Genomic DNA, 23901 nt, shown 5'->3' on the forward strand with positions numbered 1-23901 from the left:
TCGACCCGCTTCGCCAAAAATTTGCCGCGAAACGCCGAACCAAACGCCGGAATGCGGGACGAAGCGGCTGTCGCACGCCGCGCAGCAGAAGCCGAACCAAACAGGCCCTAAAGGTATCCTAGAGCTCGTGCCTGGCTTTTATTAAATAAAAAATCATCAAGTCGCTTTCATTGACTGCTAGAACTACCGCTTGTTTATGGATAAAAAGCCTTCCATTTTTATAATGGCCATTAAACAATATGCCATGATATCTTATACTTCTTTAACTATAGAAGGTCTTCTATCTGCAACATTCCTAACAGCTTTGTTTTATTTGATGGGAAGCTCGGTATCCACCATCAAAAGCTTCTCCTCAATTTCACCCAACTTGCACTTGTGCTTGCCCAAATATCGCTTCAGGAAGTACATTTTGGTGAAGAAATAGCTCGTGTTGAACATTCATTCCTTTCCATAAGTGCCAGCAACATGCTGCCAAAAATATATTTTCTTATCTATAGTTTCCATCTTAACCACCAAAAGGATTGAAGAAACCAGAGAAAAGAAGACACAAAACCCTTTAGTTTTTTTATAACTATAGACACCACAAAGCTCTTAAACTCCTAGAGATCCCGTATTTCTAGCGCCTGCTAATATAGAATCTACTTGGTCTCTTCACTGGCTTAATCAAAACAAACAGTTTCACCACATTTGGTTTGTGATAGAAACTAATAGGATAAAGTGCCCCAAGTCACCCAATTTACCACGTTCATCTCATCCGCTCTTCTCCAAAATGAAATCATTCCCTCATGTTAGTAGATCCTCATCACGTGGCTTTCATCTTTGCCTCCTCATAGAGTAACCTGAACATGATATTTCCCATCTCTCACTCTGGAACTCTCAACATGCATGTTATAGCGCTCACTAGGTGAATGACTTTACATCATCCACAGTAGACACGTGATGCTTCTTTTAAGGCTATAAATGGACTTGAGAAGCTTGCAAATGTAAGGAGGATAGTCAAGATCAAAATAACTCAATATTTGTCATGTAAACATCATCAAACAATGTCCTTAAAGAAGGATACTATTGACATTTAGTTAATGTAGAGACCAGCCAAAACTAATAGCAAGGTTGAGTAAAAGATAGTTGGTGAAGTATTTGATAACTAGAATAAAAATGTCATGTTAATCAGCGCTCAATCGTTAGCGAAACCTTTTGGCTATTAAATATGCTTTTCACCTATCAAAAAAATATCAAGAATATGCTCAGTGTGAAAGATTTAGAGTCCCACAAAATTTGAATTGGATTATGTGGGGACAAGCTCTCATGTCCTACTCCAAATAAGAGCATCGTAATCTTCTAATATGGTTTGGATGCATTTTTGAATCTTTGAGGGATTGGGTTGTGGAAATAGGGGAAATATCATTGGTGGTGTCAAGGGTGCCAAATAAGATAAGTTTATGGGTAATATTTTTTTAGCTCAAATGGTCATGATATGCGAGTTTTTTAAGGGAGAGTGATGAGTCGAAGGTTAGACTTTGAGAAGAGATTTGGTGGGAGGTTGGAGTGAGAACTTAAGGACAGGATGAGGAGGGCGTTGTTTGGTTGGCTAAAGTTAGGTAAAAGCATAGTTCTGCAAGTGGGAAGTTGTCATAATAGTTGCAAGCGATAGAACCAATGTATGAATGATTGAAAAAAAGATGAAGCCACTGCATGAGGGTTTCTAGCTTACGACTAAATAGATGACTATGAAGAAAAGTGAACAGTGAGGTGGTTTCAAACTTGCATACTAATCAAATTAAATTCACCTCATTATAGGTTATCCTCTTCTTATATAAATATTTTCTCTTTCATTCTTTATCTTTCAATCAATTAAATTAACCTGAAAAATTAATTTAAAATAATAGTGAGCTAAATAAAACCAGTGAATACTCATATTACTAAACTACAGTAACACGAGAAAAGAAAGCAATATGTGTGTGAGTTAAAATTATTAATAAATCAATAAAAACATTTGATATTTAAATAATATAATGTTATTCAAAGAATTTTACTATATCAATAACATATTTATATTATTTTATATATATACAACCATCACATGAGCGTCATCTAAAAATTATGTCAATCAAAGTACTTTAATATCAATATCTTTTTTTTATTTACGTGCACGGATACCTTAGCGCCTCCTGCTAATACCATAAATGGATGACTCCATAGTCAATAATGCACATATAAGTAGTCAATATAGACATATCATTCATGTGATAATCGCATTCAATTCAATATATAATATCATTATATATATATATAACTAATGCATGATAGTAATTAGCCACAAACTTATAATATTCATAACAATGTGATCAATAAAAAAGAGTACATCAATCAAAATAAAGTTTGTACAAGTATCATTAACTACTAACGCAAAAAATTTGAGAAGAACCAAAAATTATCATAAATTAAAAGTACGAGTATTCACCTGGATAATGATTAATTTATTCTTGAATTTGTCTTGATCGCAATTCTTTTAAAATTGATGCGTATAATAACGTAATATTCATATTACTAGAATTTAATTTATTCATATTATTTTAATTAATTATTAACTTTATATTATTTCAGTATTAAACTTTTTAGCGTTTTACTTTATGAAAACCTAATTAACTTTATTTTGCTATTAAAATTATAATATAAATTATAATATAAATCCAAATTTTTTTTACCGAAGTTTGCTCGAAACAATCTTCCTCTAGCTCGCACATTTTGTCTACATCTATTCTCCTCCAAATCTGATATTCTAACCAAAAATCCCAAATAATAAAATTTTCTCTTAATATTATAATATATATAATCAATTAAATAAAATTATTAAATTTTATCTTTATAAACTCGATCAAGCCCTAATCCACGCACGCAATCCCCTCCTCTACACGCGGGATCCACATGTCACCTTCCTCGCACGAGAGCTCCTCTATAGAGACACAACATCTTCCTCTTTGACTCCTTCGATCGCAGATCGACACCGATGCCACCTCCTCCTCCACTGGACAGAGATGCCGTTGTTCGTCGACGTTGGCTAGGTGAAAGCCCTAGCTTGTGCTCGTAAGTCTTCGCACTCATGGTTTGACTCTCAGGTAAGTACATCTCGCCTCTATAACTCCTCCTATGCGCCGTTTTTACACACAAAGTTTCCTTTTGTGTTATTGGACCCATCTCGCTTCATTTACCCCCTCTTCGACTTCCCGACCCTCTCGCTTCCTCTCCCCCTCTTCGGTTTCGTCTCTTCGACTCCCTTGAGAAAACAAGACTAGACGTCACATTTCTTGTATAGGCTCTACTCACTAGGGAATTCTTCTATGGCGCAGACCAAAAATAATGTGTGTGAGCAATTGATCTCTAGTAAGCCATCTGCAGCACTAGTTACATTCTTAAGTGTCAAAGCCATTTCATCCAAGCGACACTATAAATTAGGACATCCCACCTTTACTACTTCTAAACTTTTGTTTCAATTTTTTTTTTTTCCTTTATCAAATCCTTTTTAATGTTTTTCTCTCCTCCTTTTGAACGTAGTAGTTTTATACTTTGGACATCAACAATTCATTCTATTGATATTTTCAAATAGCATTAATTTTGTTGTCCACCGCAAAATAAATATGATTTTACCCTCTTATGCCAAAAAAATGCACAGACATGATATTTTTATTCTTTTTTTTTTTTTTTTTTGCGGTTGTTGAAAATAATTTTTCAAATGCTCCATCACCTCTTCATACTCTAATTATAGAGGGAAGTATCAAGCTCTTGTTACACCCCACCACGCAATTTTGAATACCATGGTTTCTGTGAACAGTGCCACTGTCTCTGTACACCTCTTCATACTCCTATCTTCTCTGCAAACTCTTTGGATTTCCTCCTAAATATTTGAAACTTTGTTTTCTTGGTTGTTCAAGTTCTCAATTATATGTCTTTGTTGGTTAATCCACTTGCAGTGTCCATCTTTTTTTGATCCATCCACCTCCAAAATCTAAAGCTTTCATCATAGCTCTTTCATTTGTTAAATATTTAATGGAATATAGAAAATTTAGTTCTCACAGTTCAACCGTCTGTACCCGCATTGATTTTCCAAACCCGTGACAAGAAAACTGTCATAAATAATTCAGTAGAGAATTGATTAGTGTAGAGAAAATGATAAATAGAATAAGATTAAAGTGCTAGAATCAGTGAGTTTATTAGAGGGCCAATATTTTATCTAACTATAATGCATCAACGACACAATAATGAGTCGGCGAGAAGGGATTGCTCAAGTCGACCATTCAATGATGAGAAGGTAGCTTTCAAGGGTAAGTGTCAACGTGGGTGTCGTGGTAGCATAATAAACTCAAGATTGTCATGGAACCAACGAATGTTCTGTCCAAATTATGTGGAGCGAAGCGAAGATGTGTTACGAGGGCACCTATCCTAAGGGTAAGTATGTCTTTTATATGCCTAAGAGCAATTTAGTCTTTTATTATTATTATTATTATTATTATTATAGTTGTTGTTGTTGTTGTTGTTGTTGGGTACAAATATGTTTGTTATGTCTAGGGTTAAGTTTTTGTATGAGATTGAGTTGTTATTCTTAGATCAAGGATTTAGGAGAGATTTCCTACGTCTCGAATTGTAGGTGCTTACCTTTGTATTTGTGTGATTTGTTTGGATTATTGCAATAAGAATTTATGTTTGCCCTAATTTCTATAAAAATCCGTGTGGATATCTTCGTTCAACAATATTAAATTGGTATCAGAACAGTTTTTGTGAGGCCATTGATAAACAGAATCTAATTGAGGCTGACGGGATCACCAAAACAATCATGACCTAGGAAGCAACAGTCGGATCACAATGTGGAGGTGGCATTACATCGCGGTTTGAGTGGTGGAAAAGGATTGCGGCGTGGAGGCGGCATTACCTCGCAAGATAGTTGCGCCATGCAGAAATGGGGAGGTAATGTAAAGAAACCCAAAACTCCCATTTTTAGCTTCCTTAGGTGTCATCTACACGATATATTCGCGATCAGAGCTATCTGGGAAGGCAAAAACGGGGAAGCGGTCTACAGAGACCCAAACCTCCCATTTTTCTCTTCCTTACGCTCCGTCTACGAGATATAGTCGCGATCAGAACTATCTGAGAAGGCAGAAACGGGGAGGTGGCTTATTGAGCTCCAAAACTCGTGCTTTGCTTTTCCTCAAACGTGATACAGTTGCGAGCTAGAACGCAACGTGTAACCAAGAGGACAACAACGTCGTAATCGCCTTTCCAGTTGTTTCATGGTATAAATTTTTTTCTTTAAAATCGACAATATTTTCTGAAATAGATGGCTACCAAGAAAATAGATGATCTGGGGAAGAAATTGGAGGAAAAAATGAGTCAAATAAACTTTGGGATGGAAGAAAGGTTCGTCATCATATCTCTTCAATGGAGAACCAATTAGAGGATCGATTCGAGAGTATGGGAAAATTCGAGAGATGCTAAAGAAGCTCATTGAGATGAAATCCAAGAACCTGCCGACAACTCAATTTGCAAACCTTGACCAAAGGTCGACTGAAGAATCTGTGGAAAGATAAAAAAGAAAAGAGATCGAAGGAGAGAAACATGAGGAGGAAAATATCCACCATCATGAACCTCCTCTCATGTCTCCGATTACAGGTGGATTAGAGATTTTTTATGGAGGAGGTTGGGTCGAAACATGGAGAATGGGTATGGCTACCATCGAGGATGAAGTTTTACCTATGATACATGGGAGGAAACAATAGAGGAAGAGAAATTGTGGTAGAAATATTAGAGCTAGGAAGTTGAAGATGTTAATCTTTGAGGGGAAGACGCACATCAGTGGGTGTATCGGGCGGAGCAATACTTTTCGTTGAATGAGTTAGATGGGGAGGAGAAACTCATGGCGGCGAGATTGTGTTTGAAGTGGAAAGTCTTAGTTTGGTTTCAATGGAGGGAGAATAGATACTCGATTCGTTCGTGGGATGAATTTAATGATTGTTTGTTGAAACTTTTCCGAGAAATTTGAGAAGGAGACTTACAAGAGAAATTTTATGCCTTGACTCAAAAGGAGACGATCATGGGATATAATGAAAGATATGAATTATTGTCGGAACGAGTGTGGGGAATTTCTGAAGCAAAACTGGAGGGGAATTTCATGAAGCGCTTAAGGCAGACATACAGGTAGCACTCCGACTACTAAACCACAGGGATTGAGGGAGTGATGGAGCTAGCCCAGATGGTGGAAGACAAGAACCAAAAGAAGAAAGCCAACAGGAGCAATGCAGATGGAGCATCATACAGAACTCCTGCAACCTTTACAATGCCAAAAGTTCAAATAGTAGAAGTCTAGAGGGAAGTTGCATGCGACATGAATAATGAACCATGACTGAGAGCAACACTCAAGCGTCTTACAGAGATTGAGATTCGGGAGAAGCGAGCCAAGGGGTTATGTTTTCAATATGATGAAAAGTTTACTCTAGAACACCGTTGCAATAATCAATGATTACAAGTTCTGTGGAAGAGGAGAAACTCTCATTTTTTTCCACTTTGAGGATAATGTCTTTTAGAGGGAAAATTTTCTTATAAGGGCGCCTAGCTTAAGGGCAAATTTGTCTTTTATACGCCTAAAGGCTATTTAATCTTTTATTATTATTATTATTGTTGGATATAAATATGATTGTTATGTCCATGGTTAGGTTTATGCATGAGATTGAGTTATAAGTCTTAGCTCTAGGGTTTGGGAGGGATTTTTTTCCTCTCGAATTGTAGGAATTGGGATAGAGTGCCTACTTCTCGAATTGTAGGTGTTTATATTTTGTATTTGTGTTACTTTTTTGGATTATTTTGCTACACATCGACACCAAAATTAGTGAATAAATCATGATGAAATCGCAGTAGATAGGTGGAAAAACACAACTAAGGGCTGCTCTTACAAAAATCAAAGGAAAACAAGCAAGACCCAAGGCTAATCTACTATTCGAGAGGCAGCTCGTCCCTCTCACACCCTAGATGTCGCTAGGAACATCACAATTAAAAAGCAAAACAGCAGCCACAAAAAACATGCATGAAAATAAAACAAACCCTAGGTTTCACATTTAATAGAATCCTCATACAGCATTTGAAAACTTTCCTACTAAACTTCCCTCCAAACTCCTCTCAATTTCCCCTCCTTGAATATGTAATTATGGCCCAAGTGGACCCCCACCCCCTCCTTTCCTTCATCTGCGCATCGCCCGGGTCCCTCCCCTTCTTCCCGCGACAAAAGCCAGCCCGCCTGTGGGTCAGTTATGCTGCAATCAGTCAATCCCTCCTGGAACGGTCAGTCTGTGGGCGTAACATTACTCCCCTCCCAAAAAAGTATTGTCCTCAAGGTGGAAAGACGGAAACTACTTGTGGATCATCTCGTAAGGCTCTCATGTCGCTTCATAGTCTGGCAGTCTTTTTCACTTAACCAACACCTCCTTTGCTCCTTACACCTCAGCGAATTTCCTTGATTTCTAATGGTTTCAGAATCACTTCCAAGTCCTCCGTCACTGTCGGCGGTAGTGTAGATGAGGGTTTATGATCTCCAATTGCTTGTCTCAATTGGGATACATGGAAGACCGGGTTTAGCGTGTATGATGGTAGTAACTTCAAACGGTAGGTCACTGCACTGATGCGTGTGATCACCTCATAAGACCTAAAGTATCTCGATAAATGTTTCTCGCTTCTACTCCTGACCAATGTCTTATGTCGATAGGACCTCAACTCAAGTAGATCATTTCCCCTGGTTCAAATTGCACCTCTCTTCTGTGTGTATTTGCTTTCCTTTTTTATAATTTGTTGAGCCCTCAGAAGATGCCCCTTGAGCTCTGCTAGTATTTTGTCCCTCTCCTCCAAGTACTGATCAAAGTTCGATGTTGGTGTAGTGTCATGCCCATATCAAATGAGGTAAATCCCGTCCATAAAATATCTTGAAAGGGGTTGTCAGTGTGGCGGTATGGTACAAAATAATATACCAATACAGGGTCGTTCAATCCACTTAGGTCATAACTTCGGTGTATCAGATATAAAACAATGCAGGAATGTCTCCACACTCTTGTTGACCACCTCTGACTACTCATCTGTCTGGGGATGATATGCAGTGCTCCTTTGAAGGATTGTCCCTTGCAACCTAAATAGCTCTTTCAAGAAGTGGCTGAGGAACACCTTGTCCCTATCCCATACAATTGATTCCTACACCCCATGCAAACGAACTACTTCCCAGATAAACACCGCCGCGATTGAGACCGCGGTGTAGGGATGTCGTAGGGGAATGAAATGTACATACTTAAGCGATCCACGACCACCATAATCACGGTGAACCCTTCTGACCGTGGCAACCCCTTGATAAAATCCATTGTCACTTATTCACAAACATTCTCTGGTAATGTCAATGGTTGCAGTAACCCCTCTGGTATTGTGGTCAAGCACTTGTGGCATTAGCATACATTACATTTTTGTCACCATGTCCTGCACGACTCTACACATCTCCACCCAATAAAGCTACGCAGCCAGACGACTGCAAGTCTTCTGCACCCCTGAATTACCCCAATCACACTGTCATGATGCTCTTGTAATAATCTAGGAATATGCTCCGACGATTAGGGTAGCAGGAATAGCCCTTGATGGAGCAGTTGTTGTTCACTCGATGCATATCCTGAATGATTGTTCAGATCCTGTAGTAATTCAGTCCTTATTTTCCTTAGTTTTTCATCTCTTTCTCAAGCCTACCAAAATATGACTAAGGGTACCGATAGGGCCGCCAAATGGGGTTTCTCTACCTTTCTAAATGTCTTGTTCTCCAATCCTGATTGGTATTGAATCTCGAAATCATACCCCAGTAACTTGGATAGTCATCTCTGATGCTCTTCAGTCCCCATCTGTTGCTCCAGAAGATACTTTAAACTCTCCTGATTTTTCCTGACCAAGAAATATCGTCCCAACATGTAGAGCCACCACTTCTGAATTGCAAAACAATTGTCATCAATTCTCACTCATATACTAACTTTAGCCTCGCTCTGCCTGTAAAAACTTGGTTGAAGTAGGCAACCGACCGCTGATCCTGCATGAGCATTGGTCTCAATCCGTACCAAAGCGCATTTATCTCCACCACAAATGATTTACTGAAATCTAGAAGTGTTAATACCAGTACGCTATTCATGGTCATCTTCAGTTGTTCAAAGGCCTGTGTTACTACTTCTGCCAATTTGAAATTGCTTTTCTTCAACTGTTCTTTTAGTGACCATGTTATCGTTCCATATACTCTTACGAACTTCCAGTAATAGCCGGTGAAACCCGAAAATCCTCTCAACTCCTTCAAACTCCTTGGTAAGGGCCAATCAGCCATAGTTTCAACCTTGGACTGATTCATTGCTATGTCTGTTCTAGTCGTCACATGTCCCAGGTACTCTATTTGTAACTGTGCAAAACTAAATTTCTTCAAGTTGGCATAGAACTGGTGTTCCGTCAATGTCTCCAAGACTGTTCTCAGGTGTCCCGCATGTTTTGTCTCTGTACGACTGTAGATCAGAATATCATAAAAAACATGACAAATTTCCAAATATAAGGTTGAAAAACCCTACTCATGAGAGATTGAAATATCATCGGGGCGTTGGTGAGGTCGAACGGCATCACTAAGAACTCATAATGTCCATGTGTCCTGAATGTTTTCATGTGTACATCCATCGGATTCATCCTGACCCCGCCTTCAGATCAATTTTTGAAAAAATAACTGTTCCGTAAAGCTCATCCAGTAACTCATCAATCACATAAATAGAAAATCTCTTCAACGTTGTTTCATTATTCAAAACCCGATAGTCCACGCAGAATCTCCAACTACCATATTTTTCTTCACCAACAGGATGGGACTGAAAAAATTGCTCACACTAGGCATGATAATCCCAGCCTCAAGCATCTCTTAAATCAGTTTCTCTATCTCATCCTTCTAAATTTGAGGGTACCTATATGGTCTGACGCTAATGGGAGAAACACCCTTCTTCAATGTAATATGGTGCTCGTGCTCCCTTCGAGGGGGTAGCCCGCTTGGCTGTTGAAAAACATCAGTAAACTACTGTAGGAGTTGCTAGTCCACTTCTGAAAATTCTATCAACTCTGAATCTTGAACTTCCTCAATGCCATGCAACTCCACCAAGTAGTCCAGTCCTACTCCCCGAATTGACCTGATCATGATTTTGAGCGACATCATGGTTTTGCATACGCTAGCATCTCCTCTCAGCACCACCTTCCTACCCTCCACTTGGAACTCCATCGCCAAAGACTACCAATCCACCTTCATCTCTCCCAATAGCCACTTCATCCCAAGAATTACGTATGTGTTACCTAAATCTAAAGAAAGGAAGTCATCCACTTCCTTTAAGCCATGTATTGTCAGAATCAATTCCTTACAAATTCCCCTATGTCTCTCCACGTTCTCTGTCCCCATCATGACGTCAAAGCTCCCTGTAGTTACCAGCTTCAACCTTAGATTCTCCACAACCAAATTTGAGATCAAGTTATGTGTGGCCCTGCTATCCACCAATACCACAATCTACTGCTCTCTGATCCACCCCTAACTTTCATGGTGTGATTTAGGGTAATCCCGCCACCGAATCGACGGACACCTCCGCCACATCCAAATGCAGCTGCTCCTCCTCCGCTGGTTCCTCTTCTGAGTCCTCACTCTTTGTATCCCTGTGGCGTATTTCTCATCACGACGGTAACACAATCCGTTGACTCTTTTCCTGCACTTATGCATCAGTGAGGCGCATAAAACTGCCCCCGGGGTCCGGTACTCTTCTCCTACGAATTTTCTTTCTAAAATAACATTGTTTGGGTCCTCGGTGTCGTGGCTATCACGGTGTTCTTGTAAAATCCCCCGGTGTTGCCGCCTTCTTCGAACTTCTTCACCTGTTTCTTATCCACCATCATCTATGCGAGCTCCATCATTTCCATTAATCCACGCAGTCTCAAGGGGATGATGGTCTTTCGTATGTCGGGCTTCAGAACGTTCAAGAAATTCCCTTCCAAGTTTGCTGTAGAAATCCCCAACCTCCCTGGCAAAAGCTCAAACTTCTCTCAGTATTGCATAACCGTCCCCTTCTGAGTTAGAGCATATAATTACTCGTGTAGAACTCCTTCCTGAGCGCTCAGAAATATTCCAACAAGCAATCCTTAAATTCCTCGCATGAGTGTATCGAATATCTTGCCTCCATCCACTGTCACCACGCTAAAGACCTCCCCTCCAAGCATAATTCCGCTGTCATAAGTTTCTCTTCATCGGTTAACCCATTGATCACAAAGTATCGCTCCGCCCTATATATCTATCCATGTGCATCCTCCCCTTCGAAGATTGGCATCTTCAATTTCCTAACCCCTGCATCTCCAACCCAACTTTCTCTCCTTCTGGAATTTTCCCCAGTATATCTAGGGTGAAACTCCCTCCTGCAATCATGGGCATATCCCACTCCTGACTCCCTCCTTCCTCCATCATACTCTTCTGTGCCCCTTCCACCATCCCTACTCCAATTTTCAGCCCATCCCCCTCCATTGAAAGTCTTCACTCCCTTTCATCTAGACAGTGTCCTAGAGGGACGCTCTTGTAGGTAGATGATGCCTTCTGATCAACACTTAGTTAGAGTTTGCAGTTGGAGAGGTCCGTACAACCTTGGATTGCATCTGCGTGAGTTTTTTCATCATCTCCCGCATTTCCCCTATGCGGTACAACCTTGGATTGCATCTGCGTGAGTTTCTTCATCATCTCCCGCATTTCCCCTATGCCTTTAAATATATCATTCATTCAACTTTCAGTAAAAGAAAATTCGTCCTTCATGGTAGCAAACATTTCTTCCATTCCAGATCGAATTTGCTCCACCTCTCCTTCTAGCACATCAACTTTCTTTGGTGTCATCCCGCCGAGATCTAGGCTTTGATACCAATTTAATACACCTCGACACCAGAATCAGCAAACAAACCACGATGAAATCACATTAGATAGTTGGAAAAACATAATTAAAGGCTGCTCATACAAAAATCAAAGGAAAACAAGCAAGATACAAGACTGATCTACTATTCAAGAGGTAGATAATCCCTCCCACACCCTAGACGTCGTCTCTCCATCTGTGTGGATTTCTACATCGAACTTTATCATGATGGTCCAATATTGATTATGAGATGATGAAATAGCGCCAATAGCCAATACATGGCCAAGGTGATGAATGATGACAATAAGGTGCACAATTTTGTGGCCTAACATAGAAGATTCGGTGTAGGATAGGTACCAAGATTGTTTGTTTTGGTGAGCAATGAGATCAGTATTGGCAGGTAGGGATGGTGGCGGTGCTTGTAAGTATCAAAAATATAAATATTCCAAATGACATTTGATACTTGGGTTTGAAAAATTCATGTTGCTTCTCATGCTATAAAAACATAGTCATGCTCAATCTTGGTTACTTCACTTAACTAAGTTCGTACTTTTTGCTTGATCCACTGGCTCATTCTAGTAATGATTCAAGTCATTCCTCGTCTTTCAATTCAATTAAATTTTTTATTTCATTGCAAGCTTCAATCCTAGTTTTAGCTTAACAAGAAACCATATTATAACTCATAGCATGAGCTACAAAGGACTAAATCATATGACCCATTGAACCTAGAAAATACCATAGAAGGAGAATCTTGATTATTCAACTCTTATTTCAAAATCCAATCTCTTTATAAAATTGACCATAGATGACCCTAAGTTATACCTAACCCAAACTTAACCCTAATGGACCAAAAAAATGGTATAAGCATTCAATCTCCTCTCACAGAATAAGCTTGTTGACAATGAAATCCTTTAGCCAATGCATATTCATATCACAGCCAATCAATTTCATGTAATCAAACCCCATCAATTAAAAACTTATAACATTGCATTCGTATCAAATCCTATAAGATAAAGCTTTTAACTTGAGAGCATAATTTAATTAAGTACACCTAAGTGAATATATATTATACTAAATACTGGCTAACATAATCTAAATAGAGTTATAAGGCCAATTGAGTAGCTATAATTGTGCATAACTGAGTTATCTCATTCGCCTCTATTTATAGGCATTCCTTATACCTCTGAAAATTATAAATCTTTCATATTTTGAAATCTACGACCTAAAAAATCATATTTGTCAGATTTTTTCCTATTATTTCTTGAAATCATGACGTGCACTCCATACGATGCAATTTAAAATTGTTTACAAAATGTCTCATAGCCAAGTTAGGTCGATTACTTTTATAGCTAAGTGTTTTAGCTATTGATAACTTAAAATGACAAATTCATGAATTTTTGACTAAATTGTTTCGATATTTTCAAGATTTCTTATCTCTACGAGTCACCCTTTTTTAGCCATTTTGTGCCCCTCTTGATTCTTTTGTGATTCAATGATTGTTATCACATGGGTTTTCTATGTGCAAAAAAAGTCTCACTTGGTTACAGTGATTCACTTTCTGACTTGAGAATCGATTAGTATCAAAGTATAAACTACCATATTTAGATAATAGTTCTTAAAAAATTGTTTACTCTAGATGTTAACTCAATCAAATCAAAATAAAAATAAGTTTCAATTATTGAGGTGCCGCTTAGAGGCCTAGAGTATTATTAACCGTAAAACATTTATTCCCTTGGTGGAAGTGATCAACCAAGGATCTCTACTTAGACTTAACTTGATTGTGATGATATGAGTCTTGCGAATATTTTACACAATTTCAAATTAAAATCATTGGCCCTGCATCATTTGACCTCATCTCTTATATCTTCTGGTAAAATATATTATGCAAGAATTACACCCTCGTATTATCATCCTTCCCCTTAAAGGATAAACATTAATAAAGGTTGTCATGAGTTTTTCATAAAGCCCATCAAAGAAGACCAAGGTCTCACTGACATCTATTACCTCGACGATTATGTGGTACTCTGTAAATAAATACTTAGAAATCTTTCCAATGACAACTTCGTTGTCAATGGGCTTGCCTAGAATCACCGGTTCATAGCCACGATTCTTATCATGTATTCGGTCATGTTGAAAGACCATCAATGTTGTTCTTGGGTTATTCTTTTATTTGCTTGATCTGACCGCAAGAAGGTTCGGTATAAGCATTAGCAAGGCTGTTTCATAGTTTTTTGGAGTGTGGTAGTGCAAGATAGAAAGTTGAATGGAAAAGGAAACTGCTCCAAGAAGAAAACTAAAGATAATGTGTATGTGATATTTCCATGTATCATGGGAAGAGAATGTTGTTTGTGGTGATGGTGAATGAGGGGTAGGGGTGAGTACATTAGAAGAACCTTCTAGCTCATGTCCTTCAAAATGAGCGAGGACATGAAAGTTCCATGTGATGCAATTAGCAGTGATGAGAATGGTGATATTGGATAGTTCGATTGTGAAGGTGGATGATTGAAGAGAAGCTGGCAGTAGGCAATAATAACTGATTACATGATTCCATAAATGATAAAATCCGAAGTTGATCTGTATCGACGTCGAAAAACCTCAAGGCCAGCACGAAAGAAGAAACAATAATGCCTTCCGTGCTCAGCAAAAAAAGAGCCCATTCGACCGCTCAAAATGCTTAGACCTTGACCTAAGAAAAACATACAAAAGCCTTACCTTCTTCAAAAGCTTCTTCGCATCCTCCTTATACAATGGGAGTTGAGAGGACTGAACCGGCTCGCAACTCCGCTGAGCTAGGGATAAAACGGAGAGATTGGGGATAAGGATCCGATGCTCGGTGTTCTCGTTCCCCGCCACCTTCTCGCAGAAATTGCTCTCGAGTTCGGCCGGAAAGGGATCTCTGGCGCCGAAGTCGCCGAGAAGATCAGGCGCCATGGATCGGATGAAACGGCGGCGATTGCTCCGTCTCGTTTTCCTGCAGAAGAAATGTACGGATGGTGCACAAGGCGAGTAGGAGGAATAGAAGGAGGCGGCAGCGAGCGTGTCTGTAGCAAAGGAACAGGAGCAGATAAGGGAAGGATAGAGAGAAAGAGAAGCGCACGCCATAGGAGCGGATGGCAGAAACTCGAATCTAGTTATCTTGTTGGCCGGGAGCTCCGATTAAAATGCACAACTACGTTTATCTTTACATGCATAGCATTCGATTCTTATAAATTTGCATATCTACCTTCTAAACTTTAGTTTTTAAATGTACATCATTTCACCCATATGAAAAAGTATATTTCAATTTCTAAAAATCTAAATAGCTCAATTCTTATGTGATATAAAATATTTATGTGGTATAAATATAAAAGAAAACACTTGGGTGTTAGATATATAAATACATGAGAATTGGGTGGTATGTATGTAAATGGCTAATATTTAAAAAAAAGTATTAGTACTTATTTTACATTTTCGTACATAGATTTATGACATCATGATATTATAAATATCAAATTTTAGGTGTTTGATATATAAATGGCTAATATTTATATATATAACACTCAAATCTTCAATTTCTAAAAAAAGTATTAGTACTTATTTTACATTTTCGCACATAGATTTATGACATCGTGATATTATAAATATCAAATTTTAGGTGTTTGATATGTACATAAAAAAAATTGTGATATTATTTATTTATTTATTTAGCAAAATTCATTGTTAAAATGTATAATTTTAATTAGTGATTCTGAGAATATTATTATCTATTTTAATTTATGGGTTAAGATCCCATCACATTTTCTTTTGATTGTGAATGATGTCTTTTCTCACAAAAATAGATTCCAAGAGAGTATATAATTGCAAGGACTCATAATAAGTAAAAAATAATTCTTCAAGCTATAAATTCAAATATATAATGTTTGATTCATCGTGATTAAAAAATAATATTTGTCATACAAAATTTCGTTTAGGGCTAAGTATTTAGGGTTCAACTTTTGTATCAAGCAATATTTATGTAAATAGACTTATTAAGTGGATTCAAATTAAATTTTTTGTTGATATGCATTTCTTATTTGGTAATGCATTAAACTTCAGAGGGTGCTTGGCAGCATGTATTAATAAGATGTACCACTGGATTGACATAATCCAGCAAAAAAAATTTGTGAGTTTCGTGGATTTATGGATTTTTCAAATTTAAGGCCTAAAATTTGTCTTTTATTCAACTTAAATATGGATCTGCTAATCCAATGAGAAAATGGATTTAAGGGATTTACTGAATCCTACATACGCTAAATTCAGCTTGCAACCGAACACCCTCTAATTGTAGATATAAAAAATAATGTTTTTACATAACATGGTAAATTTAAAATTTAGCATATTTACATAACATGCTAAATCTTACTAATGCTATGTCATGCGTGTTATATGTAACTCATTTATAACAACTTTTCTTAGGACCCAATCACCTACCTTTTTAAATTATGGTTACTTATTTCAAGCTAAAAGCAAATAAAATTGGTTCCGAAGATTCAAATGTGATTTAAAAAGGATTTAAAGATGGTTCAAATATAACTACGATCAATTCAAGATTATTGTTCAAACTTGTATAAGCTTGAAAAAGGTATCAGAAGTTGTTCAAACAAATAGGGTTTGACTTACAATAAAAAGGTAATTGAATAATGTTAACAAATAAATAGACAATGTACTGTAACCTGAAAAAAGGGTATAATAAAGTTATGTCCAGGTTGGACAATTGCCACTTCTAGAATATGTAATTTTCTCCATATATATTAAAAACTTTATTTTATATTGTTATGCAGTTAGGACAATTTAGTAATTTTGCTCGCTCACCCTCCCTTAACTTTTTTGCCTGGCACTTAAAAAAATTTAAACATTTGGTGATTTTGCTCACCCTAAAAAAATATTGGTTATGCTACAATATCTATTTTCCTAATCTAAAACATATAAAGTTTATAAAAAAGAATAAAACATAAGGTTGAACTCGTCACTCAAAGAATGAGAAGTTCCCTGCATACATTCAATTGCAAAATTAATTGAAAAAGTTGACTTCACGTGATTAGAGAAAATAAAATCATCACATAATACATAAAAATTAAGACCAATAATCATTATAAAATGACAAATATAGACAAAATTTTAAGGATCTTAAATTCATTTGATCCAATCAACCTGGAGGAATCCTTATTAAACTATAGTTTTGTACCTTATCCAATGTCAATTTAAAGTCATAAAAGGAATTAATATCAAAGGTAATGTGACTGTTGAATCATTTTAGGATGTAGATTCTGTATTATCTGTGGGCACGTACAACTTAATAAAGACCCACTTTTGTGGGAAGAGTGATGTAAGGAGAGAATAAGATGGAAAAGTTTTTTGGAGGAAACCTTAAGGATAGTATCAATTTTTGACCTCTAGATAAGTGGAGGGAGATGACTTCTTAGAGGTTGCTTCAATTGATAAATTTTCATAGAGAGGTCTAGGGCGAGAGAGAGAGATCAAAGGCTCTTCAGGGAAGATAGTTGAAGAGTAAAGAAGAGAGAGAGAGTGATCCCCTTCTCTTTCCTCTTATGGGCCCTTCTATACATGAGATCTATGATAAAAAAATTTTACAAAGTACGACATCAAAGACAATATTATTAACTTCTCTCTAAACACTGTCGTGAATATGAGGCACTGTGAATTAATGTCAGATATTGTCGATACGACGGTCATTCCTGAAACTTGTATAATGACACTAACTCTCTAGGTAGAGTGGCATCTTTAAATGAGAGATTGATGGAAGTTCTTGTTGGTCATGATGGCTTTCTCAATTTGCTACCTCCACCATAATATGTCTAAGTCAGTTCCTTGAGGAGGACGGCAAAAAGCTGGATCAGCCTTTTTGACATACGGGCTCCATTCATCCACTTCGCTGGGTAAGCTTTATTCGACCACTTTGGTCAATCTGCTCAGTATGTGGCCCCAATTCTGCTACTACCATAGGTGGCCTCGATTATTCTAGATAAAAATCATTTTTTTTTGTATTTGTGTGTAAATTCAATTCCTTAATTCTCTCGTATTTATGACTGGATGTTCCCCAGAATAATGAGATATTGAAAATAAATTGATTTCTTTGAGAACATGAAGGTAAGGAAGAGGCTTATCTTCAGAATAAGTTGCTTTATCCTTAAATCTCATCAGCTTATCTTACGAATGATAGAAATTCTCTGTGTTAGTCTCTGATTTTGTGATATCCATCACATGATATACTTTTTTTTTCAGGTGCTTTGGTTTCATTGCCAAAAAACTGTTATTTTCACCCCTCCCACCTGTTGAGGTCCATTGACGAGTTTGTTTTCATAGGTTCGGGTGTATTTGATGTGAGAAATGAGTTTTATGAACTATTTTCAGAGATTAGGGTATCAACATATTATCTTCTTTTGCACTATTTTTAGGGATCATGATATTATGTTCTTTTGCATTGTTTCCAGGGATCAGGTACAAAAGGTAAGTTAGAAATCTAAAACAGCATTAATTCTAAAATTTATTAAGACTTGAATGATTTGACTCTCCTTCGAGTTTTATGAACGATTGTTCACAAATGAAGGTAAAGGCTTATCTTTAGAATAAGTCGTTTTATCCTTAAGTCTCATCAGCTTATCTTACGAAGGATATAATTTCTCAGTTTTAGTTTCTGATTTTGTGATATCCATCATATAATATGTTTTTTTTTTCAGGTGCTTCAATTTCTCCACCGAAAAGGGGTTTATTTTCACCCCTCCCAAGTGTTGAGATCCGTTGACGAGTTTATTTTCATAAGTTAGGCTGTCTTTGATGTGAGAAATGAGTTTTATGAACTATTTTCAGGGACGAGGGTATTAGCATATTTTCCTCTTTTGCACTATTTTGAGGGATCAGGATATACGGTTCTTTTGCATTTTTTCCAAAGTTCATGTACAAAAGGTAAGTTAGAAATCTAATAACACATTAATTCTAAAATTTATTAAGACTTGAACGATTTTACTTTCCTTCGGGTTCTATGAACGATTGTTCATGAATGAAGGTAGAGCTTTGCAAACACCCCCGGGGTCTTTTTTGTACTTTTGAAAGGGATAACCAAATCTCCAATATGAAGTTTGAGCTCGACTATGTGGCGGAGATCCTTCGTCAAGGGGAATAGAAGAAGATGCAAGAAGTGGCTTGAGTTCTTTTGGTGAAGAAGCATAAAAAAAAAGTCAGAAATTCAGAAAAGGAATGGATTTTCGGGAAAGCGTCCATGTATTTGAACGATTTGATGGAAGTTCTTTTTTCTGAAATTTAAATAGGATTAGAAGAATGTTTCCCCTCGGTCATTGATGCTCTTGATTTGCTCAGTGAGGATTTTTAACTTTCTAGTGCTTGTACTGCTTCATTTTTTCGCTTTCAAACTATGTGGATTTTTTTTATTGATTAGGTGTAGGGTGTATATGTCAGTTTAAAGATTATACTTTCCACCAAAATGAGATTTTCACATATTCGATGCAGATAGAGGGCGTGCATTTTTTACTTAACTCTTCCCTTATAAGGGATATGAATTCACATTTTTTGTAATCGTGTAAGAGCATGAAATGAGGTTTATGATTCATGTTTTTTAATACCTCAATTATTTTTTGGATTTATGAGTTACAGATTTATCTGTTATTTTGTTAAGCGGTTAAATTTGAGTTTACTGATTATTAAATCTTGGGATGTTATTAAATAATAAGCTCGGCTCTTCAATTCGAAACAATAGGATGATTTGTTGAATATGATTATTATTACTTATACATTTTTTCGATGACTGGTTGTGTGGCATGTCAACAGTAAGCTCGGGCTTTTTTGCAGTTATGGGCTCATTATCAATTCTTTTTAATAAGTCTTATACCAACAAGTTGTCTCAAGTAAAATATAGTAAGCCCGCTAAAAGGGTTGCAACCACCAACCGATGTTGCAACAACTGTCGCATTTAGAGTCAATTCTCACCACAGTTACCAACTGCGACCTATCTGAATAACTATTACTGCAGCTTCCAACTAAGACCTGCATGACCAAATCACACCGTTGTAGCTATCAACTAAAACCAATGCGAACAACCGTAATGTATGTGGGCAACTGCTTCTGTGGCTACCAACTACGACTAACTGTCAATGCAGTCACCAACTATAACATATGTGGCTAATTGTCACCAAAGCTTTCAACTGCGACCTTGTGACCATCTAACACAAATACATTTCCAATTATAATTTACGTGATCAATTATGATCAACATGACCAATTGTCATTATAATTTTCATCTACGCCGTACACAGCCAACTGACATTATTGCAATCTTCAACTATGACATTTGTGACCAACTAATGCCCCTGCATTCATCAACCATGATATACGTGGTCAACTGACGATATTGCAGTTTCAAACCACAACCTTTATAACTGACTGACGCCATTATAACTTCCAACTACGACTTTTATGGTCAATTGTTACTATTACAACTAGCGCCTACGACTTCTATGATCAATTGTCGTTATTGCAACCACAAACAAAAACATTTATTGCCAAATATTACCTTTGTATCAACTAGCTATAACCTTTATGACTAACTACTGTTATTATAATTATAATCATTATGTTTGTTGTAACTCAATTATTGATATTTATTTAGGGGGGATGTTCATGATTTTTCAACGTACAATAATATTGGATTATCCTATTGCCAATTTTTTATTATTTGTGTGTATGTTTAATATTCGTGCAATGTTGATGCGTTAAATTACCACTATATCACCACAAATCTTCTGGCGCAACAGTCTTCAATTCAAACAACGCGAAAGCTCACTTGTTTTCTTGAAATATATTATATCAATTCACAAAATAAAAAATAAAATTTTACATATGTAGCACACATTTCTTACATATTTTTATATCTCAAATCTTAACTTTCATATTTATATACAGCATATTGGTCATTTAAATTTATGCATGAAAAAATATATTTAACCTTAAAAAATGATAATAAATTTTTTTTATGTGATATTAAATATTTTAGTGAGACCCGTGCGAATATGTAAGTTTATGTGTGAGAAACATAGGCACATAAGAGTTATCTGTTATGTGCAAATGAATTTTTTTTATGTGATATTAAATATTTTGGTGAGAGCCGTGCGAATATGTAAGTTTATGTGTGAGAAATATAGGCACATAAGAGTTATCTGTTATGTGCAAATGACATTTAAAGAAATTGAGTCAATTCATAATTATATATACATATGATAAAATATTTATTTTCAACGCCATAAATTTTTAAATATATCGTATAAATTCACAAAATATAAGTCACCTAAGCCTAGCACAAAAAAAGGTTTGAATTTTATACGTCACTTGTAATAATTAGAGATGAGAGAAAATTATGCTCTTAGGCCTCCTAATGTAGAGAATCGTTCGTAATCTAATGAAATCATGTCACCTAACGGTGACAGAAAAAAAAAAAATGCACGATAACTCTAAGGATTATTTCTCTCGTGTTATTCATATGTTATTGTGTGTTATTTAAGTGTTATGATGTGTTTTTGTGCTATTATAACACTGAGAATATTCTCAGAACACAATAGCATCTGAATAACATATAATAACACCTGAATAATACATAATAATAGGGGAGAAATATTTTCCAGTATTATTTATTTTTTTTTTCTATCATCAACACGTGACTTATTTTTATTGAACTCCGAATAATTATCTACATAAGAAATGCCCATAAAATAATTTTACATGGCACGAGAATCGGAAGCGTAAATAATTTATTATCCGTCGCAGGAACCACAATGACATGTTCATTGAATTCCAACTTTATTTTCTTTACCCCTCAATATTGGAAATACACGTGGATTTTAGACGCCACCTGGCATTCTTCAGCGTTGCCATTTGGCAAGAGCCACCGCTTTACTAAACCGCCTTATTAATCCATTGGCAGGAAAAATATCCATAATTGGGCCTTAAATAACGAAAGAGCCCCTCGTTTTTTCATTGAATTCCAACTTTATTTTCTTTACCCCTCAATATTGGAAATACACGTGGATTTTAGACGCCACCTGGCATTCTTCAGCGTTGCCATTTGGCAAGAGCCACCGCTTTACTAAACCGCCTTATTAATCCATTGGCAGGCAAAATATCCATAATTGGATCTTAAATAACGAAAGTGCCCCTCGTTTTTTTTCCACTAAGGTCACCGCTTAGATTAATATTTCATTATTTGAATTAAATAGCAAGTTGAAGCTTCGTAAAAAACGCCCCAAAAAAAAATTGAGGGTTATTTATGAGTTGTTTTGGTTTGCTGAAAATAAAAGAAAAATAGTGTAAACGTAATATATCATACTTAAAAAAAATTAAAATTATATAATTCAATATAAAATAAATATAGAATTTATTTTTTATACGAGTAAAGATACAATTAACATAAAAATATGTGACCAATGAGTAATGAAACCATCATTAATTTAATAAAATCAAACCAAATGAAAAAAAAAATATATTATTAGGTTTTAACATTTGAGTCACAAGCAAAGCAAAAAAAATAATTATTAATTGGAGTTTGCATACGAATAAACATCGTAAATTATTTTACTCGTATAATATTGATTTTTTTTCTTGAATACTGATGTGTGCTATAGAATTCGATACGACAGAATAATGACAGATAAAAAAGAAATTTTTACACTAAAAATCTTAAAAATAAACGAATCACGAAGTCCAACCCAATTGAAATGTTCTGCTATAAATTAATGATCTCACGTCTAGACTATTGCCTAACAGGCGAGAAATGATTAAACAGTTTTTTAAGTTACAACGGTTGTGCACATAATAACTCGCTGCCCCCACAATATATAGCAGTTACAACTAAGAGTACTTGTTGGAGTTTTTTATTTGTGTTTGACATGATCTTTGAGACGTGCACTGCTTTGTAGGATGTTTCGTGGCTCAAAGTCATCATTTGTTACTTCTCACACTGCAACAGAAGTTTTATTTTGGTATGGAGCTTCACTGCAACTAGCAGAGACTGGTCGGCGATGGGCAACAGGAGGTGGTTCGCGAATGAAGAAGCTAGAGGTATTCACATGATATACGATGCATGAGTAATGTTGATTTCAGCTCTTCCAAGTTTAAATATTCTTCTGACTTAAGGTCTATGTCCCATCTCAAGAGGAGGGCATGAATCTATTTGTAGAGTTTGGAAGAGACATTCATGCAAATAAGAAATAATTTCAAATCACTTCACTGGGCGGCCACGAGTGATTAAATGGGACGACATTTAAGAAAACATTTGTGTGCCTTACCAATTCAATTTGATTTTACAGTTTTTAAAATTATGGCCCAAATGATTTTAAATTATATTTTTTCCACAAACATGCCTATTTATTTAAAAATGTAAATCTTATATTTATTTAAAAATCTAACTCGATAAGAAGAATTAAAATTTTATTATTTATTATTTTTATTCATAGGTAAGATTCTAAAATCCTAAAATTTTGGGAAATTTACTTACATACCATATAATTCCTTTGTATTTACATATTTAACATCAAAAGTTTCATATTATCAAGCATGCCTCATATATCATATAAGGGACAAATGCTGGAGCGGAACGGAGCGAGTAAGCGGAGCAGAAGCATCTGTCTAATCAAAGGGAGTTTCGTTACGTGGATTGGGAGTGGAGGGGACGACACAAGAGTAATTTTGTAATTATATATTATACACCAAAGTTATATATATGTGCTGTATTGTAGCCCTAAGGTGATATTGCACTCTTTTTCTAAATTAAAAGAAAAGTCATCGCTCTGTTCCCGAGGATACATGCAAATTGCCGAACCTTGTTAAATCTTTATGTTTCTTCTCGACTTGTGTAGATTCATGCGCTTACTTTGCCCTAATTCTTCAACACATATTTACATTTATATCACTGTTT

General features: G+C 36.2%; 1 protein-coding gene across 1 annotated transcript in view; it reads right to left on the bottom strand.

Annotated features, from left to right (window-relative positions):
* The window catches only part of LOC110022939, a 29735-nt gene extending 14632 nt beyond the window's left edge, over window positions 1-15103 (bottom strand). Inside the window, exon 1 of the mRNA XM_020722107.1 lies at window positions 14658-15103. Coding sequence (XP_020577766.1) covers window positions 14658-15047 — 390 coding nt within the window. The 5' untranslated portion in view covers window positions 15048-15103. The remainder of the gene's footprint in view (window positions 1-14657) is intronic.
* Between the last annotated feature and the right edge of the window lie 8798 nt (window positions 15104-23901).

The sequence above is a fragment of the Phalaenopsis equestris genome, unplaced genomic scaffold, assembly GCF_001263595.1.
Source record: "Phalaenopsis equestris unplaced genomic scaffold, ASM126359v1 Scaffold000203, whole genome shotgun sequence".
Taxonomy (NCBI): domain Eukaryota; kingdom Viridiplantae; phylum Streptophyta; class Magnoliopsida; order Asparagales; family Orchidaceae; genus Phalaenopsis; species Phalaenopsis equestris.